The sequence below is a fragment of the Drosophila willistoni genome (assembly GCF_018902025.1).
Source record: "Drosophila willistoni isolate 14030-0811.24 chromosome 2R unlocalized genomic scaffold, UCI_dwil_1.1 Seg167, whole genome shotgun sequence".
NCBI classification, from domain to species: domain Eukaryota; kingdom Metazoa; phylum Arthropoda; class Insecta; order Diptera; family Drosophilidae; genus Drosophila; species Drosophila willistoni.
The window spans coordinates 8,515,436-8,537,148 of NW_025814050.1; the positions used below are offsets into that span (position 1 = coordinate 8,515,436).

The following is a 21,713-nucleotide window of genomic DNA, read 5'->3' on the forward strand; positions in this document are numbered from 1 at the left end:
TTATAAAGGCGTGACGGTGAGTAATGTAAATCAAAAGATATTTTTCAATGTATTGCAATAGGTTGATTGAGTTTGAATATACAGTGGAATCTGTTTATTACGACTCTCAAGGGATTGACGGTTTTCGTCGTTATATCCGGAAGACGTACTAACCGGAGGCCCTTTCATAAGAATAAGTTTGTATTGGGACCAACCAATCACTCATCGAACTTTAGTCGCTATAACCGGACGGACGTTATAAGCGGAGTCGTTATGACCGGATTCTACTGTACATACATACATATGTATGTGTCTAAATTTATATTGGTTCTTTGATATTTATACTGCCAATTAGCACGACTGATTCGCAAGCTCGTTTGACCCAAACTGACGGGCGCCCTCTCTCTCTTACTTAGCTCTCATTCAGAGTCAAGCTTATTATCTCTCTGAGGGAATGAGTACTATCTTCTTTAGTGTGCAACTTCCTGACAAAATTAGATCTCCTGATCTTCACATTGTTTTTATATTTTATGAGCTATTTTGTTTGGTTTGCATTTTACGGACTATTAGATACATTATTTTATACCTTTTTTTTGTATCCTGTATTTATTTGTTTTTTGTTTACATATAATATCAATGACCTAAACGAACATTTATGAATACATTAAAGTCAAGTATTTCAAGTTCTTAACCAGGGCTTGGTATTTTGGCCACACTATATAACCTTGATAGCGATATGGCGGGACTCTGGAAATCCCTCGTCATCTTTCAGTAAAATTCTGTTGTTTTTCAGGACTTCATCCACTACATAAGGTCCTTTGTTTTTTTGGTATTCATTTGTAAGACACTCCCGTTGTGCTATCAAAATTTTTAACTATGACAGTTTCTTCTACTTTATATTGGTCTTGTATTGTTCTTTTACTATTGCAATATCTTTATTAGATTCCTCTGATTTTCACTGGTTTAACGCTGTATCTTTTATTATCATTGCTATGTTTATTGGATTATCCGTATTTCTTAATTCACTGATCTGTTCTTTCAGGATGTGTCCCCAATCTCCCACAGAAATATAGTTACAAATAATTTAATAAGAGATAAGAGATTTCAAAATTATAAACACGGTGTCTTTTTCTTTATCATGGTAAACATGTATCAGATCTGTGTAATAACTTTTGTATACTCAATCAGATTCAAATATTTTTGTTTTGTGCAAATCTCTTATTTATTTTGATTATCGTATTGATTATATTTACAGATATCGTTATCAATCGGACTATTGACATCACCTTGACCAACTTGGGGTTGACTTTATCTAATGAGTTATCTCTTTCACTTTCATCGTTAACTTATTTAAATGTGTTAAATATATATATTCCATATTTGGTTACTAATTTATACCTTTAACATCCGCTGACATTAGTTTCATTGTTTATGGCTTATTGAAAAATTGTGTTCGTTTTCTTAGCTCATCTTTTATGGAGAGACCAATCGAAATCGTAAAAACCTTATGCAAAATTTGCGAATATCGCTTAAAGTCTTTTTTTTGCGGTTTTTTCCTTCTTCTTTCACTCGGATTTTATGGCTCTGGATTTAAATAATTATTGCAGTTTATTCGGCTTGTATTGTTGATGCTGATTGTGCAACCCTTGGAATGTAAAGAAATTGAAGAGACAGTTGGTTTTTAATTTTTTATAGTTTTTTATTTTTTGGTTTAATTATAGCTAAAATCTCAACAAAAACTTTGCATAACAACAAAATATCAACAACAAAGATGAAGGGGGGAAATGATCGCTTGTTAATTTAACAAGTCGCATATCCTGTGATTGACTTTTGGGGTGATGATTCCATTCGGTTGGTGGCACTTGTTTAGAAACGGAAACGCTTGGCTGGCACATTGTACTGGTAGCCAGAGGATGGGGCGGAAGGGATGTCATGGTACTCTGGAGCGGGAGCTGGGGCAGAGTAGACTGGAGCAGGAGCTGGGGCAGAGTAAACTGGGGCGGGAGCGGGAGCAGAGTAGACTGGTGCAGGGGCTGGGATATCCTGAACAGGAGGCAGGTACTCAGGAGCTGGGGCTGGAGCAGGAGCCGAGAAAACTGGAGCAGGAGCTGGGGCAGAGTAGACTGGAGCAGGAGCAGGTGCAGAGTAAACTGGGGCGGGAGCGGGAGCAGAGTAGACTGGTGCAGGGGCTGGGATATCCTGAACAGGAGGCAGGTACTCAGGAGCTGGGGCTGGTGCAGAGTAAACTGGAGCAGGAGCAGGAGCAGAGTAGACTGGAGCAGGTGCTGGGGCAGAGTAGACTGGAGCAGGTGCTGGGGCAGAGTAGACTGGAGCAGGAGCAGGGGCTGGGATATCCTGAACAGGAGGCAGGTACTCAGGAGCTGGAGCTGGAGCAGGAGCCGAGAAAACTGGGGCAGGAGCTGGGGCAGAGTAGACTGGAGCAGGTGCAGGTGCAGAGTAAACTGGGGCGGGAGCGGGAGCAGAGTACACTGGTGCAGGGGCTGGGATATCCTGAACAGGAGGCAGGTACTCAGGAGCTGGGGCTGGTGCAGAGTAAACTGGAGCAGGAGCAGGAGCAGAGTAGACTGGAGCTGGAGCTGGTGCGGAGTAAACTGGAGCAGGAGCAGGAGCAGAGTAAACTGGAGCAGGAGCTGGTGCAGAGTAGACTGGAGCAGGAGCAGGTGCCGAATAGATAGGTGCTGGTGCCGATGGAATGTCAAAAGATGGAGATGGCTTGTTGTAGTTGTATCCACTTCCCAGGTTCAAGTGGGAAACATCAGCTGCAACGGAGGCAATGACGCACACAGCAAACACGAAGAGTTTCTATAAAAACCACAAGAGAAAGAGATTCACCGGTTAATCCCGACATGACATGCTAATTGACAGGCGAAGGTGAAGGTAATGAGATGAGATGTTGCCTTCTCCATGGCCACCTAGGAGGCGTTTTAAGTTCGCTTTTGGGCAAGGTCATCCAGCAATCTTGATCGATTTGTCCGAAATAAAGTTGTGTTTACCACTCACCATTGTTGTTGATTTGTTGTTGTGAGTTGTGTAAAGTTTGTTGGATTTTTCTTTGGATGCTTTGGCCAAGAGACACTGAAGCTGAATGATGACCAACTGCAGATGGGCCAGCCATTATATACCCAAAATTCAACGCAACGCAACCCCACATCCAGTCCAGTCCAAAAAGGTGTTGGTCGGCATAGTAGTATCCAAGTGGTTGGGTCTTCTTCAACGTGTTATGCTCTTTACTTGTCAAACAAGCAGCGCAAAGCAGAGATCGTCGATCTTTAACCCGTAGAAGGGCATTCAAAACAAAAAAAGAAACATAATTATCTAAGTTGGTCGGCACTTTTACCTAAAATCATATCAAATATTTGCTGAAAACCCAATTTTTATATATTTTTCGAATTATTATTATAAATTTAAAGGTAATTGAAATAAAAATGTTAAATTTTATGTTAGGTTAGGGCTACTAAAGAAATTTTTTTACAGTAGAAAAAAAGGAACTAACTAACGAAACTATTTTGGATTAGTCGGTAATTCCTTTAAGAAAATATAGAAACGGAGCGCGAATAGACGGAATAATTAAAGTTAGTGAGTGAACAAGCCAATAACTCAACAAATATTTTATGTATTTATTAATTATTGTTTCTATTAATCGGATGAGAGATAAGATAAAATGGAGGTTAAGACGATGCCACAATTTGCAAAGAATCAAAATTAAGAGTTGAATACAAGATAGAAATATTTAATAATTACTTATATAACTGCTTGCAAGTATTTTATTATATGTAATCGATATCTCTCTAAATCTGTCCAGAATTAGCCTTTAAGCCTTTCTTTTGTCTACTATTTTAGCTCCATAGAGTCTAGAAATATTTACTAGAAATTTTCAGAGGGTCATGAAAGAAATAAGTCAAAAGCAACATAAGAAATAAGTAATTATAAAAAACTCCGTGCTAATACTATCCATCAAGGCATACTGTGGGTTAAGCCTAATCTGCATGGCGATGCGCTCACTTTGGGGTCGACTTTGTGGTCGTTGTTGTTGTAGTGCTCTGACATGCGTGTGCGTGGCCGTTGGCAACGACTAACGTTATCTGGCAGAGATTTTGATGGGTTTTGCAATGTCAATAGGGCAGAGAGCGTAAGACAGCGCGTAACTGCACGGCAACGTTAAGCATATGCAAATTGTGCCTGTATTTACTAGTGGGGGGCGTACCTTACCCCCTCTCATGAAACTACTAACCCACCTGAGAGAGTGTGTGTGTATGCTCGACCCTAATTTATTAAGGGCTCTGGCAAATGTCAAAGGTTGCTCTAGCTCAAGTATTTGCTAGTTAAAATATGAAATTTTCATAGCTCGTAACGTTTATTGGGCTAACCAATTTGTTTTATTTGTCAGTTTTTAGTCGGTGCTAATGGCTTGAAGCTGTTTTGCTGCACGCTTGGCTAGTTTAACTCAAGGATGGCTACCAGCAGCGAGCGACTAGCGGCACAGCGGTCTTGATTTATCCATTCCAAGCTAAAAACATTATTATTAAACATTGTAATACTCATGAATATGTAGACGGGGCATCAGTTAATTAATTTAAATATGATTAAGGGTCTCGTCGTTTTAAACTACATGGCCGTATCGTGTCTTCACACACAAACACACACACACCTGTGAATACTATATCTATATAAACCTACACATGTGTGTAACACATAAAACATATATATAAATATATATAGGAGATTGATTATTTGTATTTGTATTGACAAATTCAATTTCTTTCAAGTCGTTTTTCGCACTCTTTTGTGAAGACTTTTACTCAATCAAGCATTAGTTGGCAAAAAAAAGGGCGTTTCTTTCATTATCAATTTCATTACCTTTGTATAACATTCAGTTTAGACGCCTTTTGAAGCTACTGTGACCTTCAGACGACCTAATACAAAACAAACAAATTAAACATATAATTTTTAATATATACATACATACACATACACATATATATATGTAAATAAATATATGTATATGTATAGTGATAAGGGGTTTCTTTTTTCTTCTCTTACGTTGCATAAATCATTAATAATCAAATGGAATGCAAATGCATTTAGCATAATTCACTACGAATGAAATCGCGAATTTTGTTAGCCTACTTAAACTTGACCTGTCCAATACAAAAATCCGATAGATATATATATGTATATACATACATAAAGCCATCTGTTAAAAGGCAGAGTCATCATACCGTTTTAATTATCAAAAGCAGTAAAACAAAAAAAATTAGCAAAAAGTAAAAATTATTGTCTATTTTTGAGCCAACTTAATTAACTAATTAGCTAACCATATTGGTGTATGGTTTATTATACATTTATGGAACCGCAAAGGAAATTTAACATTATATCATTTGAAGTAAAGCCCTACAAAACATCCGAAAGTAAATAAACTCAATTAATTTATAAACATAATCTTTTAATTTAGTGGTCTTTTATTCTTTTGCTAACTTTTAAAATGACTACATGTTTAAAACATTTACATATGTCATTACACAAATACTTTAAAATATTTGTTTGAGATTAACATCCGGACAAAATACACGATGTTAATTATGCCACGGTCATTGCCAAGGTCATGTTTACCAAACATGGCTCTGTGGGCAGTGTACAAAATGTTGCCCCTTTTTTGAGTTGATTCCAAAGTGCAAAATTAAACACTATGGAAAGTTTTGAAAAACTGCTTGATAATCAGCAAACAGATTAAAAAATTTAGTAATATTGCTTCTTTGATACTTGTCCTGACTGCACATGGTGTAAATCGGGCCTAGTGGGGTCTAGAGAAAGGACTAACCGATCTTTGGTGGTATAATTCATCCCGTCATTTCTAAGGCGCATTGTATTAACTATTTCCAAGACTTCACAATGATCCGTTGAACCAAAATAACTTCCCTTCTTTACACAAATTACAATAATTATTTATTAAAATCATTCGATAAAGATTGTCGTGATTTTATTCGAATTTCCTATCAAAGCTGCATTTTTGAAATAATTATCCTTTCCTTTATCCTCTTCAGATTTTGAAGGTTTAAAGGCAGAGAGAGAATTGCACAAGAAATCTGAATAAAGTTGCACAAAATATGACCAAGATATCCAATTTCATTACCTACCATTTCCACACCCTCAAGCAATTATTTATAATTTTAATATCAATAATTTATTTGTTATAACCAAATGTTGTGTGATGATTTACATTTTAATAGGTTTCGAAGCTTTAAATCTAGTTTAAATATATTATTTTCTCTTGTTTCTTATTTTATGTTAAACAACCGGTTTTTTTTATTTGTTAATTTGTCAATTAAATTTGAGCTTTATTGTTAAAATCCAAATACAATGACAAGAATGTTGTGTATTCAGTTGTCATAAAGTAAGTTTCAAGTATATATGTTTATGTCTTTATTAAATTTACAAAATTCGTATAACTATTGTTTAGCACAATAATTTAAACTATTGCCCAATAATAATAATAAAAAAAAACTCTGAGCGGACAGATTAAAGACAATTAATTATCGTCTGTAGCAATTCATTAGCACATATTAGTTGGCCATCAAATTGCTTTTTCCATTGTGTCTAAAAAAAATCCCATCATTTGTTTACTTCAAATACCATTTGTTAAGAAAAAGCTTTAGATTTAGTTAACGGCCAAGAAAAGCTTTTCACAGCATAGTTTCAAGTTTAAACACAAAAGCAAAGCGCGCGAAACGTTTCAGAGTGTTGCCAGAGAGTGGCTCAGATTACTTCAACACTTTGGCAACCCCGCAATGTGTCGCGCTGCTTTAAAATTGGTCGAAACGGAAAATTTATTGTCCAACTGCAGAGTCATTTAAAAGTTATATCTCTTTTTAAAATATTGCTTTTAAAGTGTTTAATTTCTGGACTGAACAATTATCATGCTATCCTTCTCCATGATTATTTTATTTAAATATCATATGTCATTATGTATAAGGCCGTTTTATTGAAATGTTCCTTAGAAATATTGACGAAAGCTAAAGATTCTTAGTAAACTAAATTACTAAATTGTCTAATAAAACAAACTTTATTTCTATAAATTAACTTCTCTACATAAAACTTTACAAATATTTTAAAACAAGTATTTGAAATAATATCATAATTGCGGTTACCAAGGGAATCATGCTGTTTCTTTTTTTAAAATTCAAGGATATTTCATTTCAGGCTATGATAATAGCATTTAACTTTGAATTTTCTAATAAGTCTGTTAATCTATAAAAGGAAATAAATGAAGGAAACTCCAAGAAATCACTTCCAAGTATTGCTAAAAGCTGAATTCTGACAGAAGCTCCAAATTTCCACTGTAAATTTAAAAATTGAACATTAATAATAATAGCAAACGAAAAATTAAGTCATTAAACTACTTCTTTACAGTGTTTCTCAGAGTAGAACCAAAAAAATTTTAGAAAAAAACTTGCCAATAAAACATGGTTTTCTTTTTTATCATTTCACTTAATGATGATTAAAAAATAAATTTGTCAATGTTAACTTGCTTAAATATTTTTTAAACTTAGCTCTTAAAACTATCAAAATATTGTGCATTCATTTCATTTTATTCAAAATGCAATAGTATTTTGCCTTAATTGGGGAAAAACATTTTTGCACAACTTTTAACAAAATCAGCCAAAAACTTTAACTTTTAACTTTTAACTTTAAGATCAGCAGAAATTAAGTTGAAGAATATGTAAAATCAAGTAAATAAACCGAAATTGATTTTAGTTTTATTTATAAAACAAACTTTATTTTGTCAATTTTTTTTAATTTGTTCTTATTAAATCTGTAATTAAAAATGCTTTAGTCTTTTACACAACTTGGCAAATATGTATTTAGATTAGAATAAAACTAATTAAGATTAGTTGAGTTCTCAAGCGTTAAGTGTTGGATTCTATTTGCTTTCCATTATACCCTTGCAAAAAGGGTATATTAATTTTGGTCAGAAGTGTGCAACGCACAGAAGGAAGCATCTCCGACCATATTAAGTATATATATTCTGGATCAGCACGACGAGACGAGTTCATATAGCCATGTCTGTCCGTCTAGATCAACTCAAAACTCCTCTTAGGCTTGTATATTCTGCACGGGTTGTATAAATCGGATACAGACAGATCGGACCAGTATATCATATGACTCCCATACAAGTCACAAACAGTAAATTATCTCAATAACTTCGTTATTTTCTAAGCTATTGTGTTAAGAATTAATATTTGTCGGTTTAATACACCTCTTAATGACTGTGCCGAATTTCATTAAAATCAGTTAACTATATTCTATTGGTTATATAAACAGACGATGAAATGGCATGTCATATCCTCCGCATTGCTATAGTCTAAGATTGTAGGCCATTTTTATGCGAACACTGGATTTTAAAGTTAAGATATTTTTTTCACGTTGACGAAAGGTAAGGAATGATTACCAACAAAAAGACTTGCAAGGGTATAAAAACTTCGGCGCCGTCGAAGTTAGCCAGGCCCTCTGCTTCTTTATGTTATGCGTGTCGCTCTCAATCAATAACCCACTTTTAGAATAGAACTTCCATTTACTTCAACTCTTATCTGAATTAAAGACATCTAAAGAATTATTAATACCCTGCAACAACAAACAAGAACTAACTAATGGACAATTGAATAAGTTATAAAGCATAATACATTATAACAATATATATTGATAGTTTATATAATTATAATCAATATAATATATATGTATGTATATATATAGAGTACATACACGTATGTACACACATATATATACTGTTCTGTACCTAAACAAATTTTATGATTTAATACACACAATTTATGAAGTGTTCTATCAAATGTATCGAACAAGCCATGAGTAGTGGGAGTCGGAGATACCAGGTAATCGAGTCATGATTTTAATTCCAATACAATTTCAATGTGGTTGTGGCCGGCATAAGTAAAAAGGCGCGCAAGTTTACCGTTTTAAAGAATTTTCTGTTTTAAAGAAGAGCATAAAGTTAGTTAATATATGCGTTTGCATGAAAACGATTTCATGGTTTTCTTACATACAAGTTTTTTTTTGCGGAGCCGACAGACTGACAGAATGAATGACTGGGCGATGGACCGGACAAAGATTGCAAATGGTTACTCATTGGAATACAACAAAAAATTTCTGTAGGCTATGGCAATTGGGTGGTAATTTCATTGACGTTTTCTTCTTCCTCTAGTTTGCTTCATCCTGTTTGGCCAGTTTTTCGGGATGTGCCTAGTGAATTGTATCGATTCTGCTCCAATTGAAGCCACAGTTGACCTCATAATATAGTTGTTCACTCTTCATCATCATCGTCCATATCATCGGGTGTAAATAGTTCACTGATTTCTAGAAAATATGCAATCTTTTTTGCAATAAATCCTCCCAAAAGTATTCCCGGAATCACCGTCAATGCCAGTCCTCGGCGACTGTACTTATCTCGTTTTGGTCTCGGACGAAATCCTCCATATCGTGTGTAGGCTTCACGCAAATGTCTAGGCACCCTAAAACAATGTGCTGCCGATGGACTCTGTTTTGTTAAAAGAGATTTCCACATTCCCAACTCGAAGAGCACATTTTACCGAAAAGTATCCTTAAAAAAAAATATTTTGGTTTTTCAACTCTGTCTCTACTGTTATTGTTTACTGTAAAATTTTCAAAAATTTGATGAAAAAGTCACAACTTTCTCTGACCAATTTGGTGAGGTAGCAATTCCAAATTATTTATGTGGCTACTTTGTATGACTAAAGAACTCATTGCGCATGCGAGTCGTCGGAAAACATTGAAATGTGCTGCATAAGGGCAACCGCTTCCGGTTCTGTTTTATTGTCTGATTGTCACTCTCAATACTTGGACCTCTGGCGACTTCTTGGCAGGCGAAAATATACCTACATATAATTAACCCACATCTGTTTGACGGAGCGTAAAACCAAATGTTCTCAGTACTCCGGCCTTAATGGACTCACTATTTTGAGACCATCCCAATTTCAATTAGATCTATATTGACATAATTATACACCACCAGCTGAAAAAACATAATCATTAGGTTGAAAAAAACTGTATATCAAAATATTTCAGTTACTTTTTAAGATTAAACATTGTGTTCATCTGAAATGGCTTCACCAAATCAGATTGACCATAGAAATATACAAAACAAAAATAAGTCATAATGATTCATATGACAAGTATTGCTTAAAACCAAACAAAACATGCAAACACTTAAGATTATAACAACGGCGCAATATCAAGTATCCAACGCTGAGCATGATATGTAAACAATTTTCAATCCCCGAAAAAAAAAAATTAGAATAAGCATTTTTAGGAACAATTGTGGCTCCTAGAGTCTAAGTTCATTTATATAAACAACACTTTGATAAAAAAATTAGTTCATATTTAGAATTCAACGAAAGCAGACTGGGTTATTTTCGTTCTCTCTGTTCAGTTACGTACAAATGACTGAGTGATCCGATTGCAGAATGCTAAGAATTAATCAACGTTTTTTTTTTTTTTTAAACTGCTGTACATACATATATAAAAATTAAATTTATATTCAGCTCTAAAAATTTTGAAAATAAATTTAGGTAAGTATTTCTCCTTTGCTTAAAACATTAAACGAAGGCAAATATTTAATATTTGGTGTCCAATATTAGTATTTATCTACTAGTAGCTATAACTAAAGACCACAAAAGTTTACAAAAGCTTACATTTTTGGTGCAAGGTATGTACTTGCATTTGTTTTTAGATCAATTGAGGGTCGCTAGACCAAAATGGCATTATTAACATTTGCGATATCCCAAAAATGTTTTTGTTGGCTATTTTTCTTCGTGCTTCGTTTGCCATGTCAAAAAGATATAAAACAGGAGCGATAAAAATACAATTTAAAAAAAATGTTTAAATGTTTTCGAATAACACCATTATAAATTTAGCAAAATGGTGAAAAAACATATTTTTTAATGCAATTCCATTACCTGTAATATATTTCTAAAACGTTGTTGGGGTTAATCTAATTTTCGAAAAAAACACCAGTTTTGACCTTTGGAAAATAGAATTTCTTGAATATATAAAACTAAGGTGGTTTTCGGAATGAGCGACAGGTTACTCTACCATTTTGCACCAAAAAAGTTGTATACTAGTTCAACAGAATTTAAATTCTGAGTTCTATATTTCAAATTATGTAGATTCTTATGCGTTACCACGCATACCTTAAAAAACCAATTCCGTTTAGAAAGTTTTTAATTTTCAATTATTTTAATTACATAAAACTATACCCAACGTCTGTATTTCTTATAAATTAACATTGAAATAGACCAACACTATGCCTATTATTTCGATAATAATTCTATTCCTAAGCATTGATTGGACAAAACGTTCTCCTTGTATTTCAGCTCATTTTAAACCTTTGAAACATTTCATTCTCAAGAAAATTAATTTTGGCTTAAACATTGTGCAACTCTTATTAAAAATTCTGTTAACCTCAAATTGTTTTGTTCTTAATCTCAATTTTTAATTTGTAATGTAAGTAGATTGTTTTTCTTGTTAAAAATGCATGTCAAAATGATCATGACTCTGTGTTCTTTTAAAGTGTAATGAGGTCTAATCAAGTAAAGGAAAGACTTTTAAAAACCATTAGAAACAAGATTGATTGACCTAACGCCGCCGTATAATTCGAGTGGCGTCGGAAAACTCGTTCATCTTATTAATCATAGTGAATGAATGTGTGTGTGTGTGGGGGGAAAACAATAAAAACAACTCATCATTCACTTCAAATTCGTGCACAGATCCCTTTAATTTTATTGCCCTTTTTGTAAACCTTATTTGTCTTGTCGGACAAACCCTTTTAGCAAGTTTCCTTTTGTGAGGCCAAGTTAGTTGCCTAATTCTTTCGTTTCATTTGAATAGCACAAGGAAAGGAACAGAAGACCAACCATCATCAGTGGATTCCGCTTCCGCTTGGCATTTCGCACGTATACAGTATTTATGACCCAACCTGCAGAGTAAATATTTGAAAAACCCAACATAAAGGACACACATGCTTACAAGCAATTAGTTTCTATGGTTCCCAGGAAATGTGAGCAACCCGGCAAATGTCCTAATCCTGGCTTCTGGTCTAAGCCCATGGGTTGTAACAGGTAAATTTTCGTATATTTGAATTCATGGGAACTACCAGGCCGCTGATTTTCGTTCAAGTCAACGGCTTTGCGTAAGATCGTCAAAGGTCTTTTTACCTCAACTTTTTTTGCCGGTTGGAAAAAAGCTTGAAAGTCTCAGATCAGTTTGTGTTCAACTCTGGCGCGGTGTGGTCGTTTTTAGCTGCGGCAAACGGACAAAGTATCGATCACTGTATGTATCGTGGTGTGTGTGTATGCTAGTCTGTGTGTGTGTGTGTGTGTACGTGAAAGCCGTTAAGAAGTCTGATAGCCAGCCAGCAACAAGAAAATCTGTAAAACGGGCACGTTAAGCCGTTTTTATTTTTCTTTTCTTTCATTTTTTTTTCCTTCGGCTCTGCCTATTTCTCTTCTTTTGCCTTTTCTTGTACTTCTTGTTCACCTTTTTGGCTGGTATTCGGTATAGGTATACGTGTATACGTATCAGTGTGTGTGTGTGTGTGTGTGTGTGTGTGTGTGTTGGTGTGGACTAAAACTTCAGGTGCAGATTGCTGCCGCGTTGATATTTTTCTTGAACAAGTTTTAGTCTGAGTTTGGCCTTCGTCTGGCATGGTACAGTAAACGCATTTTGTTTGACTCTTCGTCGTCGGATCCGATCACTTAGAAAACTAAGCAGTGTATTTTAGTGCATTTTTGTGGTGAATGTTGTTGCGAGCAAAACTGGATTTTATTCAACTGTGCCAAAAAAAAAAACCGAAACCAAAAAACAAACAACAAATTGTATAGAAAAACCTAAAAATAAAAACACAAAAATAAGGAAAAAGGATTTGTGTGTGTAATAGAAAGCGCGTGCTCGTCGCTTATGTATGTGTGTGTGTGCAATATGAGAAAACTGATCTTAAATAAAATAGTTAAAAACTGCATTAAGTGAATTGTAAAATAAACAACAAGAATGCAATCAACTTGTAACAAATTAAATTAACAATGAAAACTAACAAATTATACAATCAATATAAAAAACAACACTTAAATATTACTTAATACTTAAAAATATTGTAAAAATATTTAAAGATGACAATAATAACATTTATTATTAGATTTATATTTATAGAAAACATCAAATGAACTAAGAACAAGAAAAAATCAATTTAGTTGTAAATATTTATAAATAGAATTTATAGTTTTAGTAATGAATTTACTAATTTTTCACGACTTTTATTTTCAAAGAGCTTTAACTGCAAATTTAATTGCATACCGGTAAGCCACCGGTATGAACCGAAACTCATATGCTAACTAGTTTATCTTGGCAGTGTCATAAGCCACTTAATTTAAATTTATTCAATTCACTTGAGCATAGAGCATATATGCCAACTTATGTCAACCGAGTTAGTGAATTGATTACAAACTTTTTAACTTGAAGTTGTGTCATTTTTCTTTATGGTAATGCTCTGAAAATGGCTTATATTGGCTATTTCTAGCCAAGTTAGTTGGTTGAACTTCTATTTCTTTATGCTCTCCACTTTTTACGTTCCGCATCTCTTTTATAAACTCGCTCAGTTCTCTTTTTTTTTTCTTGTTGCTTCTTTTTTGTTTACCACTCCATTAACTTGGCTGTGCCTTTTGCACTTTAAGTTTCAACTGACATTAGAATACAAGTGGAATTACACATACAAGTACATTAACATGCATGTACGTATTCATATGAGTGTGTGTGTGTGTACTTCTTATATAGGGAATAGCATACTCATTTCACATGCCAGCTGCGCATTTACGCTCCCATTAACTGGGTAGAAATTACAAATATATGAAGAGAAGAGAAGAAAAAAACAGGGAAACATATGAAAAAAAGAATGGCAAAGGCAACAAAAGAAATTAAAAACAAAGATATACATTATATACTTGCCAAAATATTGCACTTTCTAGAGCTAAAAGGTGCAACATGTGCAACAAGCTCGTTCTTTTTGGTTGGTTCATTTTCAAGTTTGTGGCTTAAGTCTTTTGTTTTTTAAGTCCATTTTTGTTTTTAACCAAATCGGATTGGTTTTTTTTTGTATTTTGGTTCTGTTGATGTTTTAACTAATTAGCATAAATTCTTTTTCTGGTAAAAGATTTCTTTCCCCATTTTTTTCCTTATGACTTCAAAGCGTTACCAAATCGACGTGCTTAGACTCATCAAGTGGGAATTTTTAGTCAGCTCTTTCATTGCATGCATAATTAAATAGAAGTAGAAATAGAAATAGAAAGACATGCCTTAGAAGAACTTTAAATATATGTTTACATATATCTTAAATCTTATCTTATGTATAAAGTCAGACGTGCCATAAATTATATTTATGAACATTTTGCCATTTCCACTTATCTCCTTCTCTTAATAGTGCAACATCGTTGACCTTGTCCATTAATTTATAATCTAAAATAACAACAAAACCAAAAAAGTTGCCATAAAACACAGCAGTTGTCACAGAAACGAAAGGAAGAAAAAAAAAGTAAAACAAAATAAACAAAGAAAAAAGTTGTTGACTTCAAGGATAACCAGCTGACATGCCACATAAATTGGAATATTAAAGAAAACGACGGAAAAGTGGTAACGATACATAACGAACTTATTTTGAACGTGTATCGGGCTGCATTTAAAAGAGGTAAGTTTTATATACATATGTATATGGAAATTAAGAAAGATAGCAAAGAGCTGAAAATGACTGCGTACACTTAGAGAAAATCAGAATTCCCGAATTAATAGCTCTGTAATGACTCAAGACATTTTTCAATTCAAATATTAATGTTCTTTTTTTTCCAAACCTGCAAATTGATTTATTGTAATTTTAAATTTTGCATTTCTTTTGCATGATATCATAAATTTCAAGAAACATTATCGATTTTGATACGGCTGACATCATTCACGTATAACTTTGCTCAGAAACTATTACTCTTTTATGCCACACCCAAATCATGCCATTCATTTACCGAGATATACTTATATATACTTAAATACATTGCGCAAATGTACGATTTGATTATATAGTGATAAACAATGGCATGCTTTCATTTTACCAGCGATTTGCCTATCATTATTAACTTAATTTCTTTCTTATTAAATGTTTTTTTTTGTTGAATTGATTGATTTAAGATTGAGAAATAATGATTGTTGCTGCTGCTGCCATTTATTGTTGTTGTTGCGGCTTTGACTCCATTTTTTGTATAAGTAGCACAAGACAACAAAGAATAATTTCTTTTACTTTCTATTAAACAAAACACCGCCAACGACTCTCTGACGGTCTGACAGACATTCAGTGAGACAGTCTCGCCTTTGTTTGTCACACATATTCAATAAAGGCCAAGTTGAGTTCCAAGTTGAGACTCAAAAAGCGAGAGCTGCCACCAAACAGTTAACCTCAATTCTCAAGACGCAACGCTTGTTGTTGCTTAATAACAACAACAATAACAGCAACAACAACAATAAAAAAGAAGCTACAAAAACAAAACTGTAGAAGTAGAAAAATTTCACTTCCAACTTAAAGTGAAAAGCAGAACAAATGTTATCTTTCTCTCTCTGTCGCTCTCTCACTCTTTTGCTGGCTCGCCCTCACTCGATCTTTCCCTTATAAGATCAGTAAACAAAAAATATACATATATATATGTGTACATATGTATGTATATTTATTTGCCTTTTTTTTGGCAAGACAAACAAAAACTTTTTTCGCTGTGTGTTTTTTTTACTAGAAATTTTGTGGTTTTCTGCTTCAGATACTTAAAATACATTTTATATACTTGTAAAACTTGTTTTAGACCGCATTTGAGTGTGCTTTATGGACCAAGTTTTTATTTGATTAGTCATAATTTGTATATTGGCATGCGAATCAAACGGAAGTTGTCAATGCAAAGTTCGTTGCCTAAGTCTTTTGTTTTTAATGCAAAATCATTTGCCTGCGGCATGGGCCATCATAATCACTTACGTATGCTGATTGATTGGTTTCAAGGGAATTATTTTTGATTAATATGCAGGAGAAAGAGATTACGAAACTAAAGATCAACCAACATTTGATCAACGAGATTAAAAAAGATTAATTTTAGCTCCTTTTTAGGTTTCAAATATTCCAGCTTTACTTTCTTTTAAGGCAACCATTTCTGACTAACATCGGGTTGACATTAAGTGAAATTGTAAACACAAAATACAGAATTTTTAAACACAAATGAGTTAATCCAAATCCTTTGCCATCTTAATATCGAATTTCATTGGAATTGAAGTGAAAACATCAGAAAGTCATCTATATAAATCTACAAAAGTATCTAGAATCACGCATTGCAACAGTTTCAATCTGCCTGGCAGGTAGAATAAAAGCCGACCCAAAAAATCAATTTCAATTCATAAATATCAGGTAAAAGTCGGGAAATTCCGAACTCTATCTGCTACCTGCAAAGTGCACGGCAGAAGAGTCACAAGACTTCATCAATAAAAATAGAAAAATTACCAACTGTCTTGGCTAGATTCCATTGAAATAAAAAAGGGCGTGCCGATGCCATGACTCAAAGTGATTAAAGTTGATTGGCATTTTTTTTCTTGTCATAGAGGGAGAGATAGATTACGATTTTTAACGACATCTCATGTCTTGAGCTCATCATATTATTATTTTGCCATTGCCAATAATTTTACACATTTTTATATATATTCTTTTTAATACATATAATTTTCCAATCAACAATTGCGTTTTTCTTGTCAATGAAAGTTTGGTTGCTTCCGTTTTGTCTTCGGACAGTGAAAGTATCTTAATTCTGAAAGCTAAAAGAAATGGCTAGAGACAAGAGGGCAAATGAGGGGAAATATCAGCTTAATCATCTTGAAAAGCAGTTGACAATTTCATAACTTTTTAGCTAGGTGGGCGCTTTCACGGGCGCCATCTGCCATCAACTTGAAATCTTTCATCTGCCATCTATCTCCATGGCCGTCGATTAGCTACAATTGCCACAAATTTTCTTTTCTTTTTTTCTCGGTTTTCCATTATTTTTTTTTTTATTATTTTTAATTGTGAGAATTGTATGGCAACTCACTAAAAAAGGAAAAGTAGAGCTTAGATGAAAAAAAGCACGAAAAACATTTGACGCTGTCATTGTCGACAATTGTTAAAAAAGAAACAAAAATGATTAAGCACTGACAGAGAGTAAGATTCACTTGGTTTATCATCAATTCCGTTTTATACTATATCACGAAACTTTCATAAAAAATATTTAATATTTGTTTTGGGTTTAGAGTTGACAATATTTCTTAATTTGTTAAAATAATCTGTTACTTAAAATTGTTATCAAAAAATTAATTGTTGCTTTCAGATTTATTTCTCTACTTACAAAACAAAAGTTCATAAATTTCTGTTTAGTTTACTCTAAGTCTTTAAAATTTCAAACTAAGTCATTACATCTCTCTCTTTTTTTTCCATCTATAAGGTTCTTAACACATTTGTGTTTAAAAAAGATAAAAAGAAGTAGAAGTTTAATCGAACCTTCATGTGTTTACTGTGATTTATAGTTTAGATCTTTTATTTAGCTCACAAACTTTTGTTAAATTGATTTCCCATTGGAAAATTGTATTTTCCCTTCGGGCAGCATTCACTTTCAAGATCTTTTCGGACGGAACAAACTTCAAATAAAGTGAGGAGAGAAAAAAAAAAGAGAAACAATACACATGACTGGTTTACACGATCGTCTATACAAACATACAATTCGCCCTCACATAACTTGACTCTTGACTTGTGTGTGCATATATATTTTAACCTGTTTTCTAACTAAGTGTGTGTGCGTGTACGTGTGTATATTTCTTTTATGTCTTCGTTTGCCTTTTGGCAGCCTTTTCGCTGCATTCTTGACGGGTCTCTGTAGAGTCTCTTGGCCGTCTCTTTGGCCAAGTGTTGAATTTCACAAACCAAACAAACAAAAGAGCCAAAAACTAATACTTTTGCATTCTTCTTCTTTAGATATTTCCAATGCGTTTGTTACATACAAGTTATTTGGAAATTTTATTGTTAATATGAAACTTAATAGTATTTCCTTGTAATTAGTTGTATTTTTAATAGGTTTATAGCTTAATTTGTTGAAAAATAATTGCTTTACGGACGCGTCTAGAGATGCCGCCGACTGCAATTTTTAGTACTTATGTAAATGTATGGGTGGGCGGTTTTACGTCTGAAAGAGGTGTGGCAGCATTGGCTCCATTATGGCATATTTTAGCATTTCAACCACTTTTCTTCGTCTTCTTTCAACATTTTTTGAACCAGTTTTTCACTTAAGTCTTGTTTTTTTTTTTTAGTTACAAAATCATAAAGCAAAGCGCAAAAACTTTTTCTTGTCTATTTACAAATTAAACATTAATTGCACTCGAAACTCCCTACCCGCAAATCCCCCATAGTCTTATGAACATACATATATAAATACATACATAAGTACATTATAAATGTACATATTGCCCGCACATTTGTGAAAGCGTTTGGCTAGTAGAAATCACTTGACCATTTGGGTGGTTGCTCTTGTCTAGTTGCCCAGCTTTCGACGGCTTTGGTACATGATAAACAAACGCCTTAATGTAATGGAAAAGCATATTAGATGAGGGAATAAATTAATGGGCATGACAATGTCAATATAAGTTTTCATTCTACCATTTAACAGTCCCACTTTTAATTTCTAGACCAAATTAAAACCGCAACCTTCAAAAGCTCATAAAATTTTGTCGGTAAAAAAAATATATTTAAAACCAAAACTCATTCCCAATCTCCAATATCTCCATCACCCAAGCCACAACCACTTTTATGGCAACCCAAATACCAAGCATTCAAAAAAAAACAACAACAACAACAAAAAATGTATCGTACATGCCACAATCTTTGTAACTAGTTCAATGGGTCTGCGCCATGGAGAGTTGATCCAGCTGGTTTTTGCCTGCCGCTTGGAGTTGGAACTGTTGTCCGGCTGCCCGGTTACCTTCCTACTACCTGAGCCACCAAATTAAACCCCAAACCAAAGATCAATAACACAAATACAAACCCGAAGAAAAGAACATGAAAAAAAAAGAACCAAGCCGCCACGCCACAGAAATGATATCACGAAGCCAAGAATGTAAATTTGCATAATAATCTGGTTTCTTTCCCTAACAGACGTTGTTGGGTCATGAGAATAAACCAAAAAAAAAAGCAACAAATTTATGAATATTAAACTGATTGGATTATAAGTGTTAAATGAGAGTGAGTCTGATAGCCGCTTAAGAAAATAAAGCGGATTCGATTTTGATTTGGTTAAGAACTAAGAAGAAAATAAAGGAATATTTTAACCAAAGAACTTCTAAACTTCTAAAAGCAAATTAAATGCATAATTCTTTACCAATTCAAAAACATACATATCTTAATTTCTTTATACTTTTATATACAATGCAACAGAATCTCTTATTTTTTTTTATTTTTATGTTATTGTAATAGATTTAGATATGATCTCTTGTCAAATAGTTGTTTAAATTATGACACAATCAACCGCAAATGTTTTAAAGAATACAAGTGTTTTCACATGTTTATTCAATACAAAAATCGTTAAAGAACTTTCATAAATACACAATCAATTTTCTAAAATTTAATGGTTATTTCTAAGCATATATAATTGATAACTGTAGAGATAAAAACAAATTTTAATAATTTTATTTATGCCCTAACATTTGCTTTTTTCTCTAGAACCATCAATTATTTATGCTTAAATTTAATCCTTCGATTTTTTAAATTTTATTCATGCTTAAATAAAGTCCATTGAAATATTAAAGTCTTTCGAAAGGTCTCACTACTTTCAATTAATACCAACAATTTCTCTGCACAAAATCGATTTGACTTTTGATCCCCCACATTATGGCCCTGCTAATTTGCAGTTGCCAGTGGTTGCCAGCTAACCCAATTTGTGAAACCGTCATTACAGCCAATTGACCTTCAAGCCTTAAATGTAAGAAAAAAACAACAACAAAAAATCAAAGTAAAATAATATTTGGTCATTAGATCGCCAGACAACGCCATAAGCAAAAACAAAAACCGAAACAAGTTTGCAACTAAAAACTCCATCTGTGTGGCCAGCAAAACAAAAAAAAAAACATCTAAGCACTCTCTCGGACAAGTGTACAAGTGAAAGTTCAGTTCGGTGTTATTTTTTTCCCCCTCACATTTGGTGATGATGGAAAAACTCTGCAAAGCTGCCAATGCGAATTGGAAATGGAAAACTAAACATGCGCACCATAAAAGGCATGCACAAACTGCAACAGGCAACAACAGCAGCAACAACCAACAACCAGCAGCATCAGCCACAATAGCAAGCAAAAAGTTCAACAACAAAATTATTTACCAGTTGACTTTTACCATTTTGTATCTGTCTAGCAAAGTTTAGTCATCTTTTTTCGTATTTGTTTCTTTATTTCTTTATTTTTTTTTTTATTAAATGTCGAAGGTGCCATCAATAACGACCGGTTTTTAAAATTTTTTTTTATTTTTGATTTACCCTGTATTTGTTTTTGCTTTGCATATTTGAATATTGATTGACTCTGTATGAGTTTTCCACTTAGATTGCAACACCATCGAAATGAGGAAAGAAAACCCTAAAAAAAATACCATCTTTTAATCAAGTCTTTTGTTCTGTGTTTGCGCAAATAATCGTTATGGCTGATGCTAATGTGATTGCTTGTCAAGTTTGTTGCCTAAGTCTTTTGTTATGTCTTATGCAGCAGGGCCAAAGGGCTTGAGAAAAAACTTCTCAATTTCAACCGGTTGTGGTTTAATTTTTAATTATAAAAATCATCTTCAATATATAAAACTCCTCTTTTAAAGGATCTGTTTGATCAGGCATAACCTTGTAAATTTATCTCATGTTTCTTAGGTTAGTAAATCAATAAAACAAGAAATTTCTTCATCAAAATAAATGTATTTATAATTAAAGATCATGGTAATTTGATAAAGGCCGTTAAAAGTGTCATATACACAAATGTTTAATGCTAAACCAAAGACTCCCAAAGATTTTGGATTACGCAAAGAGTCAACTTCCAACTTCACAACTTCCCATAGCTTCATCGTGTCAGCTATTTTCATGCAAATCATAAGCTAATCTGTCGACATAAAGGCGTATAAAATGAAGAAATGTATGTATATATAAGCATAATCAAAAGTCAAATCAATGGCCAATAAACTTCAAACCTTTCACTCTCGTCTGGGGCGTTTTATTTGTTTGCTAAATACGTTTTAAGCATACGTCTGCCATTTACCTCATCTCCTCCGCTACGCCATCTGTTTTGTTGTGTATTAGCATAGAAAAGATTTGCATATTGCACATTTTGCATTTAGTTGAATTTTCAATTCACTTCAGATTGTTCGGTACCTTTTGGAGTATTTCGTCTATGCCTTTTGGCTTAGTTCGTGCTTTTCGGTTGTCGTGTTGTGGTTGATGACTATTCAGTTCATTAGCCATGATGATTATATAAGCAGCTTTGAAGCCAAAATATTTGCCAGGGTGTTGACTTCTAACTGACCGATAATCGTTTTTAGCCGCAAGGAGAGTTTAGAATAATAAAGAAATTATGCAAAATGTAAGAAA

At 33.5% G+C, this 21,713-nt stretch overlaps 2 protein-coding genes and 1 long non-coding RNA gene across 6 annotated transcripts in view; 1 reads left to right on the forward strand and 2 right to left on the reverse strand.

Annotated features, from left to right (window-relative positions):
* Positions 1–1,802: 1,802 nt before the first annotated feature.
* On the reverse strand, positions 1,803–5,841 carry LOC6643778 (skin secretory protein xP2). Its single transcript, XM_023176781.2, is given in 4 exon segments — positions 1,803–2,802; positions 3,001–3,018; positions 3,021–3,096; positions 5,819–5,841. Coding segments are annotated over 4 exon segments (1,074 nt in total). The 3' UTR covers positions 1,803–1,845.
* A 3,040-nt stretch (positions 5,842–8,881) lies between these two features.
* LOC124460214 lies at positions 8,882–9,304 on the reverse strand. The gene is made up of 2 exons (XR_006954150.1): positions 9,057–9,304; positions 8,882–8,981 (listed from the first exon to the last, which is right to left on the reverse strand). It is a non-coding gene; the product is annotated as an uncharacterized LOC124460214 (long non-coding RNA).
* Positions 9,305–12,311: 3,007 nt separating this feature from the next.
* The window catches only part of LOC6643780, a 34,008-nt gene continuing 24,606 nt past the window's right edge, over positions 12,312–21,713 (forward strand). For 2 of the 4 annotated variants that reach the window (XM_002067030.4, XM_015178050.3), the window contains exons 1-2: positions 12,708–12,734; positions 14,498–14,761. The gene's annotated coding sequence lies outside the window, so the exon portion shown is untranslated. Of the gene's footprint in view, positions 12,358–12,707; positions 12,735–12,941; positions 12,987–14,497; positions 14,762–21,713 lie in introns of those variants that run through there. The other 2 variants (XM_047010898.1, XM_047010899.1) reach the window with 2 other exon arrangements.